Consider the following 13,002-nt stretch of genomic DNA (forward strand, 5'->3'; position numbering starts at 1 on the left):
GATTCAAGAGTTGAGGCAAGTTTGGAAGAATATGCTTTATTATTAATTCGAACTATATTAGGTATAATACTTTGTGAACTCATCAATAAGATTTGATGTATTACTTAATGAACAATCATAAAATTATTCATCGTTAACTCGCATGATTTTGAAGCTAATTCATTCATTTTACAGTTGTTTATTTCTTCATTGTTGTTATCCATGATTGTATCATTCCTTTCGGGAGAAATTATTGAGTTAAAAATTAAAACTACTTTTTGTATATCTGGACGTTCATTTGGTTCACCTTCCCAACATTCTAAATAGATAAAATAAAATTGATTTTTTTTTAATAACCAAAAAAAACGATAATATAATTAATATTATTTACCTTTATATAAATTACTATATGCACTAGGAGTCCCATCAATAACGTTTTCTCTTCTTCCGTAAAGTATAGCCAAGGCTAAACTTACGTCATAATCTTCCCCATAAAACGGTTGTTGTCCACTTGAGATCTCCCACATAAGAACACCAATGCTATATATATCGGACTTTTTATTTAATGTATATTTATTACTCTTAATGTTGAAACATTTTGGGTCTATATAAGGTATTACCAAATACTTTTGAATTGCTTGTTGCTTCGGTAATTTTTTTTTGATAAACCAAAGTCCGCCAATTTAATATTTTTTTTTACGTATAAGTATATTATTTGAATGTTACAAATCAAATCAAATCAAATTAATTAATTAATTATAATAAATATGATAATATGTAAAGATCATTAATATTACCAGATCACGATGAATAATACCACATTAATGTATAAACTCTACAGCATTTGCAAGTTGTGATGTTAACTGATATTTGTCATTCCAATTAAGTTCATTAAAATGCTTTTTTAAATAAGCTCTTAATGTACCACCATCAGCGTATTCCAAGACTAAAGAATATTTTACTTGACAAATCGAATCTAAAAAATTAAAAAAAATCATTTATTTGTTAAATACGGTATTGTTTTATACAATAAGTATTTTATATTTTGAAATTTACTTGTCTCAAATTTAGTAATTCCATAAAATCGTAAAATATTTTCATGAGAATCAACATTCTGTTGCAATTTTAACTGTGCCATAATAAATAATATAAGTTTTTAGTTTGGTTTATTTAATCAAAGTTATAAAATATAAAATATAATACTACCTCTTTAACAATTTCTTTAAGAGTTTGTTCATCATTAAAAGATTTCAAAGCAAAAGAAATATTTCACCATTTAGCACGAAATACATCCCCGAATGGACCTCTTCCTATTGTTTAATATCTTTGAAATCCGAAGGATCATAATACCTGATACGTCCATCAGAAACTGACTTTTCTAACCATTCGTTGTCAATATTTGAAGTTTCTGTGGTATTTGACATTTGGTTAATTCTATAATGCTAAATACTTCGATTTGTCATTAGATAACCTAAAAGAATGCACATTGGAAAATTTTTTTAAAAATTGTGCACAACTATACAAAAATAATTTTCGTGTGCAGTGTGCACATTTAAATTTAAAAAATTGTGTTACCGGCCCTAAAAAAAATGTGCACATTCCCGGAGTGATCCATGTATTTGTGTAACCCGTTTATCTATCCCCCAAGTCAGTCGGGTGGCTCGGGTCTTTTTTATTCGGGCCAGTCTTTAGGAATAGTAACAATGTTTATACCATTGAAATTTTGTGGATATACCAAAGACCGCAAAGTAGCAAAATTTGAGCTTAATCCTAGGATTATTACTGGTAATAAAAATCATAAAAGATCAGGAAAAATGGCATTTTATACCTTAGGTGCTACATCGCTTTAAAACGGTCGATTTGATCAAGACCAAATTTGCTATTTTATTAGTCTTCAATCCATCTTTACCTAGATCATACAACCGAAAAATTGCACTAGAACCAGTCAGCCAGAGATATTTAATGAAATATAAATTATCAAATTGAATTTAAAATTTTTAGAATATAATACCTAAATAAATTAATTAATATTAATATATAGTTATTAGTATGGATTATTGATCAGATTTTTGATCAGGTTTTAAAAATTTTTGTGAATTCTGATTTAATTACATATTTAGATTGAATGATTAATTAATAGATTTTGTGATCAAAAATCTGAACTGAACTAGTCTATTGAATAATAAAATATAATAAAATGCTTAATATTGATTAACTTTTTTAGTAGCTTTATGATAATAAATTAATTAATTTGCTTATGCATTATTTAGGAAATTCTGGCAATAAATAAATTAATTATTAATAGTATAACGTGGAAAATATAACCAAAATTATAATCTTATACTGTAGGATATTGAATATAATAAATAACATGCATGTTATTAATACTAAAAAGCAAAAAATATCAAAAATTACATAAGTAATAAAAACAACTCTAATTATTATTGTTTTTGTATATAAATTAAGGATCGTTTAAAATGTAAAAAAAAACCAATAGTCTTAGGCGCGTAGCATTCCGTAGCATTATTTTTGCCGAATTTGCCGAATTTACCGAATTTGTTAGAAATTAATAATTATCTGTTATTTTCATTTTTCAACGTAAAATTGAATCACGTGATAATACAGCGTAGTACACCTCTCTAAGTGCACCCTCCTTGGGACCATAGTAAAAAAATAGTAGAATGTGCACTTAGAGAGGGTGTGCATTTATAGAGAGTAAAATATTAAGAGCTCTTATAAGTTGGGACCAGGCCCACCGTGCACTTAAAGAGAATTTATATAGTGCGTGCACTTATAGAGGGTGCACTTATAGAGGTGTCACTGTATAAGAAATGTGATCATTATTAATGGTATTAAATTTAAGGAATGATTTAAGAGAATATAGACATTCCATCAACTGACGGTCATCACAAATTCATTTTCTCATCACGATCCAATATACTGTATAATTGTAATTTATTTCCTCGACAAAGATAACACGAATTTTATCAATTTCTCTGAATATTAGATAATCGAAAAATGAAATTTCTCGTCGCCTTTTTAAATTTTTGTTATGCAAAATCACAACAAATCAAAAAGATATTATCAAATTAAATTTCAAATAACCTTTTTTGTTTATAATAAATAATAATTTTTCAATAATGTCATATAAAACTATCTTAGTACAGGCCTTGTAGTTTTAATATAGTGGACATCTCATCGTAAAGGGTAAATTATCCATAAACTTAAAATAAATATTTTTAAATACATCACATTAAACGAAGTAATTAATTCTTAACTTATCTAACATAGCACGAGCTTTTGGTTGACCCTTAATAGCTGCCAATTTTAAATAACTTAAACCTTTCTCTTCATCCTTTGAAATAGTCAATTTTCCATTGAAATATAAATCACCTATATTAAATTGAGCTGCAGTATTTCCATTATCAGCCGCCATAGTCAAATATTTCACAAAATCTTCTAAATTAAATTTAAGTGGACTATTTTTGACTGATAAAACATACACGTATCTTAATTGGGCATCAGGAACCCCTTTATCAGCAGCTTCTTTAAATAACTCAACTGCTTTACCTAAATTTTTATCAACTACATAACCTTCCCAATAATAATGACCTAGCCAATATTTTGCAACTTTATTATTTATCTCAGCATGTTTTTCAAAACATTCAAAAGCTTTTTTTCTGTCTCCAATCTTATGAGCTGATATTCCATCTTCAAGTTTCATCATTGGCAAAATAAAATCCATTTGGTCTAAATCGAATTCTATATCTCCTGGTGGAAGTTCAATAGGTGTTACTTCCATATCACTTCTTTTCGGATTTAGTCCTCTGGGTAAACGATCTGAAATAAGAGGAGATCTCAAATATTCAAGAACATTGAATAAATAACTTAATTCAGGACGAAGAGATGGGTCAAATAGCCAAGCTAAAAATGTAAATTTAACATTTAATGTTATAAATAAATTCACTCAATTGTTATTTTTACAAAAGGTAAACATACCAGCTCTAATTATGTTGCCATATTCCTTTTCAACTCCATATGAACTAGAAGGAAAATTTAAATTCTCTCTTTTACCACTTAATACATGTTTTTTAATTTCATAAATTTCCATATCTTTATATGGAAATCTTTGAAAAGCTAATTCCCAAAGTAACATTCCAAAACTATATAGTAGAACATTTATATCAATTTAGAATATCTTTGAATAAAAATAAGTCAATTTTCAATGAAAATATTTACCTAAATATTTCACATTGTACAGTATAACGATTCCCGGAATCCATTTTCTCAGGAGCTAACCAACGAACGATGTGTGTAATATTCCCAATGTCGGTAGTATTTGCTTGTAAAACACGACTATACTTGAAATTCGAAATTTTGGGTTCCAAATTATTGGTTATCAATATATTTTCACATCTAATGTTGAGATTTCCCTTAATTATCATTATTCAAATTCAACATGAATTCAAGTATAAATTAAATAATTACCTAATATCATGATGTAAAATTTTACTATATCGAGTTTTCAGGTAATTGTGAGAAATATAGTTAGTATTCTAGATCCAGAATTCAATCAAATTACACTTTTTTACTAACCACCCATGAAGAAAAGTAATTCCACGGCAAATATTTATTGCAATTGTTAATTTTCGAGGCCATTCAATATCAAATTTCTTATATAATTCTCTCAAATTTCCATTTTCTGCCCATTCAAATACACTTAAAACGCTTCCGTCCTTTTCACATAATCCATGTAATTTAATAATGTAATCACATTTCCCTAAATTACTCAACATTGCCAATTCAGAATGAACCCTACTTGAAATTGATGGAACTGTTTCTGATGATTTGTCAAACTTATCTTCGGTAATAAGTTTATTTGCTACATCTTGACCTCTATAAAGTTTTTTATGTATCTTATACTTATTACGTGATGATACAACTGGCTGACTACCACCAACAGGTTCCTTTAACTCATTTGAATCAATTATATTGATGATAGGGTTAAAAACTTTTTCAGGTGATTTACCTTTTAAAGTTATGATGTATTCAAAAATATTGCTAATTTTTTTATCGCTTGTTGTTACACCGCCATTGATTTTTTCCAAAAATCTGGTCATCTCATTAATATCTTTTTGTAAAATATCGATATCCTTCTTTCTTTTCTCTTCATTAGCAATGAACATTATCAATTGCAAGTCACTAACAACAATGTCAAAGTCTGTAATTAATTGTTGAAATCTTACTTTAATGTTATCGTTTGAAATAAATTTTCTATAGCCAGATAAATGAGTTACATCTTGAATAAATCCTTTAATTTCTTCCAAAATAGCAACAAATCTTTCAAAGGAATAATAATATGATTGTTTGCAAAAATTTTTTACACTTCCTTGATTATAATGATTTAATGCTACTTCGGCTGCTTGTACTCTTTGAACCAATACTGCACATGATTTCTTATTATACTGAGCATATTCATATACTTCTACAGTTTGTTTTATAACTGAAGTTGCTGCTGTTATTAAAGGAAGATAAGGAACAACAGATTCTCCTAAATTAATTATACTTTCTAAAGCAATTTTGGTAGAATATGCTTTATCATCAACTTGAACTATATTAGGTATAATACTTTGTGAACTTATGCTATCTGTAGATACATCAATAAGATTTGATACATTATTTAATGAACAGTCATTAAAATTCATCATTAACTCGCATGATTTTGAAGCTAATTTATCTATTTCACAGTTGTCTATTTCTTCATTGTTATCATCCATGATTATATCATTTTTTTCGGGAGAAGTTATTGATTTAAGGATTAAAACTACTTTTTGTATATCTGGACGTTCATCTGGTTCACATTTCCAACATTCTATATAGATAAAATAAAATTGATTTTTTTAAATGCCTAAAAAAAGCAATAATATAATTAATATTTACCTTTATATAAATTACTATACGCACTAGGGGTTCCAGCAATAACGTTTTCTCTTCTTCCGTCAATTATAGCCAAGGCCAAACTTACGTCATAATCTTCCCCATAAAACGGTTGATATCCACTTGAGATCTCCCACATAAGAACACCGGTGCTATATACATCGGACTTTTTATTTAATGTATATTTATTACCCTTAATATTGAAACTTTTTGGGTCTATATAAGGTATTAAACCAAATACTTTTGAATTGCTTGTTGCTTCGGTAATTTTTTTTGATAAACCAAAGTCCGCCAATTTAATATTTTTTTTACGTATAAGTATATTATTTGAATGCTACAAATCAAATCAAATCAAATTACTTAATTAATTAATAATTATAATAAATATGATAATATGTAAAGATCATTAATATTACCAGATCACGATGAATAATATCACATTCATGTATAAACTCTACAGCACTTGAGAGTTGTGATGCTAACTGATATTTGTCATCCCAATTAAGTTCATTAAAATGCTTTTTTAAATATGCCCTTAATGTACCACCATCAGCATATTCCAAAACTAAAGAATATTTTATTGCTTGATAAGCTGAATCTAAAATTTAAAAATCATTTATTTGTTAAATATGGTATTGTTTTTATACAATAGTTATTTTATATTTTGAAATTTACTTGTCGCAAGTTTAGTAATTCCATAAAATCGTAAAATATTTTCATGAGAATCAACATTCTGTTGCATTTTTAACTGTGCCATAATAAATAATAAGTTTTTAGTTTGGTTTATTTAATCAAAGATATAAAATATAAAATATAATACCTCTTTAACAATTTCTTTAAGAGTTTGTTCATCATTAAAAGATTTCAAAGCAAAAGAAATATTTCTCCAATTAGCACGAAAGACATCCCCGAATGAACCTCTTCCTATTGGTTTAATATCTTTGAAGTCTGAAGGTTCATAATACCTGATACGTCCATCAGAAACTGACTTTTCTAACCATTCGACGTCAATATTTGAAGTTTCTGTAATATTTGACATCCTGTTTAATTCTATATTGATAAATACTTCGATTTGTCATTAAATAACCTAAAAATAATTGTCTACAAAAATGTCAGGAATATGAAAAATTTTATAGAATGTGATTATGTAAATTGTGGTAAATAATCATAATTTATAATGCCTTCAGTTCAATCCGTGATCCAGTGTATGAAAAATATCATTTGTGCATATGTGCGCATTGGAAAATTATTTTTCACATTTAAAAAACTTCTTTAAAAAATTGTGCTATGTTAGTGATGGAAAATCGCCTTAAAAGAACCATGTATTTGTGTAACCCGTTTATCCCCTAGATCTAGATCTAAAGATGGTCAGAAGGATCTTTTTTATTCGGGCCGATTTTTACAATATTTGTACCCTTGAAATTTTGTAGCACAATGGGATATACTAAAGACCGCAAAGTAGCAAAATTTGAGCTTGAACCTAGGATCATTACTGGTAAAAATCATAAAAAATGGCATTTTATACCTTAGATGCTACATGCTTTAAAACGGTTGATTTGATCAAGACCAAAATTTGCTATTTTATTAGTCCTCAATCTGTTCTATGACCATCTTTACCTAGATCATACCGAAAAATTGCACCACAGCCAGTCAGCCAGAGATATTTAATGAAATATTATTTTTATATAGAATATAAATATATATTGAATATAATACCTAAATTAATTAATGACGAATTGACGATCAATATTATCCATAATTTATTATAATAGATAGTTATTAGTATGGAGTATTCAATATAAATGTAGATGTGATTGGCTGCCATGCAGTGGCATATAATTATAACAATTATACTACAGTCTAAGTGCATCCCCTTAGGACCATAGTAAAAAAATAGTAGAATGTGCACTTAGAGAGGGTGTGCATTTATAGAGAGTAAAAATGTAAAATATTGAGCTCTTCTTATAAGTTGGGACCGGGCCCACTATGCACTTAAAGAGAATTTATATAGTGTGTGCACTTATAGAGGGGCACTTATAGAGGTATTACTGTATAATATTAGGCGTTTATTTAGGCCTGTTCAATTCTTATTTTGATTACAATTCAAAAACAATATGTTAATCGGTTATTATTAAAAATTTATATTTTGCGATCCAACTCAATTCTGCTTAAATGATTGATTAATAGATTTTGTGATCAAAAATCTGAACTGAACTATTCTATTGAATAATAAAATGCTTAATAATGATTATATTTTTTGGTAGCCTTATATGATCATAATAAATTTATTAATTTGCTTATATGCATTATTTTACACCATTTATTGCTAGTATGGAAATTCTGGCAATAAATAAATTAATTATTAATAGTATAACGTGCCAAATATAAACAAAATTATAATCTTATAGGATATTGAATATAATAGATCACATATTATTAATACTATTATTAATACTATAAAGCAATTTTTTTAAAAAATAATAAGTAATAAAAACAAACTTTGATTATTATTGGTTTTTGTATATAAATTAAGGATCGTTTAAAATGGAAAAAAAATTTAGAATAGTATAAAAAAAAATTTGTAAAATTGAGTTCATCAACGTAAAATTGAATCACGTGATAATACTGTATAAGAAATGTGTTATCAAAAATTTATATTATTATTGTCTTTAAATGGTATTAAATATAAGGGGTATTAAATTTAAGGAATGATTTAAGAGAATATAGACATTCCATCAACAATCTTTTCCCTGACGGTCATCACAAATTCATTATTTTGATCCAATATACTGTATAATTGTCCTCGACAAAGATAACACGAATTTTATCGATTTCTCTGAATATTAAGTGGATAATCGAAAAATGAAATTTTTCAAATTTTGTTATGCAAAATCACAACAAAATCAAAAAGATATTATCAAATTAAATTTCAAATAACCCTTTTTATTTCTAATATAATAATTTTCCAATAATGTCATAAAAATATCTTATTACAGGCCTTGTAGTTTTAAATATAGTGGACTGTGGACATCTTCATTGTAAAGGGTAAATTATCCATAAACTTAAAAAAAATCTTATTACTAAATACATCACATTAAACGAGGTAATTAATTTTTAACTTATCTAACATAGCACGAGCTTTTGGTTGACCCTTAATAGCTGCCAATTTTAAATAACTTAAACCTTTCTCTTCATCCTTTGAAATACCCAATTTTCCATTGAAATATAAATCACCCAGGTTAAATTGAGCTGCAGTATTTCCATTATCAGCCGCCATAGTTAAATATTTTACAAATTCTTCTAAATTATATTTAAGTGGACCATTTTTATCTGATAAAGCAAACGCGTATCTTAATTGGGCATCAGGAACCCCTTTATCAGCAGCTTCTTTAAATAACTCAACTGCTTTATCTAAATTTTTATCAACTACATAACCTTCCCAATAATAATAACCTAGCCAATATTTTGCAACTTTATTATTTATTTCAGCATGTTTTTCAAAACATTCAAAAGCTTTTTTCTGTCTCCCATCTTATGAGCTGATATTCCATCTTCAAGTTTCATCATTAGCAAAATAGAATCTATTTGGCCTAAATCGAATTCTGTATTTCCTGGTGGCAATTCAATAGGTGTTGCTTCCATATCACTTCTTTTCGGATTTAATCCTCTAGGTGAACGATCTGAAATTAAAGGTGAACTCAAATTTTCGAGATCATTGAATAAATAACTTAATTCTGGACGAAGAGATGGATCCGAATGCCAGGCTAAGAATGCAAATTTAACATTTAATTATTAATTTCACTTAGAGTAAATAAATTTACTAAATTATTCTTTTTAAAAAAGATAAACCATACCAGCTTTAATAATGTTACCATATTCTTTCTCAACTCCATATGAACTGAAAGGAAAATTTAAATGTTCTCTTTTACCATTTAATACATGATTTTGAATTTCAGAAATTTCCATATCTTTGTATGGAAATCTTTGAAAATCTAATTCCCAAAGTAACATTCCAAAACTAAAATAACAGAACACATATTAATTTAATAAAAATAAGTCACTTTTCAATGCTATATATTTACCTAAATATCTCACATTGTATGGTATATGGAACATAATCATCATCTTTCTTACCTTCATCTTTCTTCGGTGCCTGTTGTGCTGCTGAAACAGCGGTTGCAATTGCTGTCTGTGTTTTCTTTGAAATCATTTTCTCAGGCGCTAACCAACGAACGACTTGTGTAATATTCCCAATGTTGGTAGTATTTGCTTGTAAAGCACGACTATACTTGAAATTCGAAATTTTTGGTTTCAGATTATCGGTTATCAATATATTTTCACATCTAATGTTGAACATTTTAATTTAATTATCATTATTCAAATTCACATGAATTCAAGTATAAAGTAAATATTTTACCTAATATCATGATGTAAAATTTGACTACATCAAGTTTTCAGGTAATTGTGAGAAATATAATATAGTTAGTAATCTAGATTCATAATATCAATCAAATTGCACTTTTACTAACCATGCGTGAAGAAAAGTAATCCCACGACAAATGTTTAATGCAATTTTTAATTTTCGAGGCCATTCAATATCAAATTTCTCATATAGTTCCCTCAAATTTCCATTCTCTGCCCATCCAAATACACCTAAAACGCTTCCATCCTTTTCACATAATCCGTGAAAATTAATAACGTGATCACATTTCCCCAAATTACTCAAAATTGCCAATTCAGAATGAACCCTACTTGGAATTGGTGTAACTGTTTCTGATGATTTGTCAGATTTATCAGGTTTATTTTGTTCCTCGGCAATAAGTTTACATGCCACATCTTGTCCTCTATAAAGTTTTTTATGTATCTTATGCTTGTTACGTGATGATACAACTGGTTGACTACCACCAACAGGTTCTCTTAACTCATTTGGATCAATTCTATTGATAATAGGGTTGAAATCTCTTTCAGATGATTTGCCTTTTAAAGTTAAGATGTGTTCGAGAACATTACTAATCTTTTTATCAATTGTTGTCACGCCACCTTCAATTTTTTCTAAAAATTTGGTCATTTCGTCAATATCTTCTTGTAACATAGCGATATCCGACCGTCTTTCATCCTCATTAGCAATTACCATTGCCAGTTGTAAATCCCCTACAACATTATCAAAATCTGTAATTAATTGTTGAAATCTTTCTTTAATGTGAACACTTGAAATAAATTTTCATAGCCAGATAAATGAGTTACATCTTGAATAAATCCTTTAATTTCTCTCAGAATAGCAACAAATCTTTCAAAGGAATAATAATATGATTGATTGCGAAAATTTTTTTCATTTTCTTGTTTACGCCGATTTAATGCTTGAACGGCTATTTCAGCTGCTTGTACTCTTTCAAGCAATACCGCGCATGATTTCTTATTATATTGAGCACTTTCATATGCTTTTACGATTTGTTGTGTAAGTGAAGCTACTGCTGTTATCAAAGGAAGATAAGGTCCAACAGCTTCTCCTATATTACTTACGGCTTCTAAGGCAAAATTAGAAGTGTCTACTATAGTATCTTTAGCTTCTTTTAATCTAGAATTTTTAAGAGAGTCTGTGTCTTTAAAAGATTTCTCATTTGACATGTTACTTATTGATTTGGAAGTTAAATTATTTATTATCCATTACCATAATAAAAATTTCTCAACTTTAGTTAAAATTTATCCGCTCAAATTCTCTTAAACGATCAAATCTTAAAAAAATTGATAAATTGTCACATGACAAATGATCACTACATAAACATTCTCGATTAAATGCCACTGAAAATTATTGCCAGCTGAAAAATAATTTTTGGGAATTCTATACTTAATTTACCCCTTGAGATTTATCCCTTTAATGTAGTATCGGACTTGATCATTGACGCATTACAGAGATCAAGAATGAACTTCACAATAAAGCAGAATTTAACAAATTTCTCGTAAATTGAACTTTGTGACAACAATATCATAACGAAAATATTTCTTCGTACTTCATAATGTTTATTTTTACGTTATTTGCTAGTAATGCACATACTATCTAAAGATTTATCTTTTGTTACATATATAATTTTAATTTTTTTTCATCACTATACCATAAAAATATTTTAGTAAAATTAGATCATAAAGAGGTTAAAGTATACGAATTATCAGAATTTCGCAAATTGTGCAAATTGTTGTCACCAATGTCATGACCAGTTATTGGATTGTTATTTGGATGACAGATGACGGTAGTGTTTACTTGTATTACTGATCCAAAGAAATAAAGCTAGACAATACAAAAAAAAGAGTAGTGCAATATTTAAAACATACAATATTTTACTGAGCATGTCCTGTGTGGTATTAGCAATCCATTCGATGACAGTTAAAAGATCATTATTATTATTCTCATTATAGTTCGTCTTGAGTTTCGTTTCTAAGGATGCTTAAATTCCCATATTTCCTTTCTCAAAAAAAAGGTTATAAAAGATAAATGAGGAACGTATAAGTAGAGAGTGGTAGACTACATAAAAGGAAACAAAAATTATTAAACTTTTTATTAAATTTATAATAAATTATTAAATACTTATAGTATGTACGGTACCTATTATATATCAGTTTCGTGGTAAAAGAAGAAAGGGAATGGGAATAAGAGTCAAAGCTGTAAATTTTGACATTTTTTTAAACGAAAATCATTTAAATAATAAAAAAATTTACTACTTAAATTATATACTTATTATAGTATCCAGATTGTGCTACGCAAATGGCACAATCTGGCTGGTTTTAATGGTTATGTGTGGATTGATTTTTCACCTTTTCTACCCCACATGTTATTAATCGCATTTTTTAAAATATGCTTTTTAATAAACATAAAAAACAACATTTCATACTTTAAAGTATACAGTATACTGCATATATACTTACTTATAAAGTTAACAATACAAATAATTAATAAAGTGAAAATTTTATTTGATTTTTATTTTATTAAGCATTAAGAGTAAAATACAGTAAAAACACGTAACATGTTTTAATATTGTTATTTTTTGAGATTTATTATTAGGATAGTGTGAAAGTTGTAAGGTACGAAATTTC

At 27.5% G+C, this 13,002-nt stretch overlaps 5 protein-coding genes across 5 annotated transcripts; all 5 read right to left on the reverse strand.

Moving 5' to 3' along the window:
• Positions 1 to 104: 104 nt before the first annotated feature.
• Positions 105 to 506, reverse strand: OCT59_019665 (uncharacterized protein; the record flags this gene model as incomplete). Its single annotated transcript, XM_025311065.1, has 2 exons — positions 105 to 298; positions 371 to 506. The coding sequence occupies 2 exons, from the start codon at positions 504 to 506 to the stop codon at positions 105 to 107; spliced, it is 330 nt and encodes a 109-aa protein (XP_025175366.1).
• Positions 507 to 800: 294 nt separating this feature from the next.
• OCT59_019666 (uncharacterized protein) lies at positions 801 to 1,117 on the reverse strand (the record flags this gene model as incomplete). Its single annotated transcript, XM_066143688.1, has 2 exons — positions 801 to 955; positions 1,036 to 1,117. 2 exons carry the CDS (start codon positions 1,115 to 1,117, stop codon positions 801 to 803), a joined length of 237 nt encoding a protein of 78 aa, XP_066005415.1.
• Positions 1,118 to 2,643: 1,526 nt separating this feature from the next.
• Positions 2,644 to 6,955, reverse strand: OCT59_019667 (uncharacterized protein; the record flags this gene model as incomplete). Its single annotated transcript, XM_025318734.2, has 9 exons — positions 2,644 to 3,903; positions 3,979 to 4,142; positions 4,219 to 4,395; positions 4,468 to 4,491; positions 4,576 to 5,851; positions 5,920 to 6,250; positions 6,333 to 6,514; positions 6,592 to 6,664; positions 6,737 to 6,955. The coding sequence occupies 9 exons, from the start codon at positions 6,953 to 6,955 to the stop codon at positions 3,233 to 3,235; spliced, it is 3,117 nt and encodes a 1,038-aa protein (XP_025175363.2). The 3' UTR covers positions 2,644 to 3,232.
• Positions 6,956 to 9,010: 2,055 nt separating this feature from the next.
• OCT59_019668 (uncharacterized protein) lies at positions 9,011 to 11,050 on the reverse strand (the record flags this gene model as incomplete). Its single annotated transcript, XM_025318733.2, has 6 exons — positions 9,011 to 9,447; positions 9,564 to 9,680; positions 9,771 to 9,934; positions 9,999 to 10,259; positions 10,334 to 10,357; positions 10,446 to 11,050. 6 exons carry the CDS (start codon positions 11,048 to 11,050, stop codon positions 9,011 to 9,013), a joined length of 1,608 nt encoding a protein of 535 aa, XP_025175362.1.
• A 41-nt stretch (positions 11,051 to 11,091) lies between these two features.
• OCT59_019669 (uncharacterized protein) lies at positions 11,092 to 11,541 on the reverse strand (the record flags this gene model as incomplete). The annotated part of the gene is made up of 1 exon (XM_025326584.1): positions 11,092 to 11,541. The coding sequence occupies one exon, from the start codon at positions 11,539 to 11,541 to the stop codon at positions 11,092 to 11,094; it is 450 nt and encodes a 149-aa protein (XP_025175361.1).
• Positions 11,542 to 13,002: the final 1,461 nt, after the last annotated feature.

Source organism: Rhizophagus irregularis, chromosome 29 (genome assembly GCF_026210795.1).
Source record: "Rhizophagus irregularis chromosome 29, complete sequence".
Taxonomy (NCBI): domain Eukaryota; kingdom Fungi; phylum Glomeromycota; class Glomeromycetes; order Glomerales; family Glomeraceae; genus Rhizophagus; species Rhizophagus irregularis.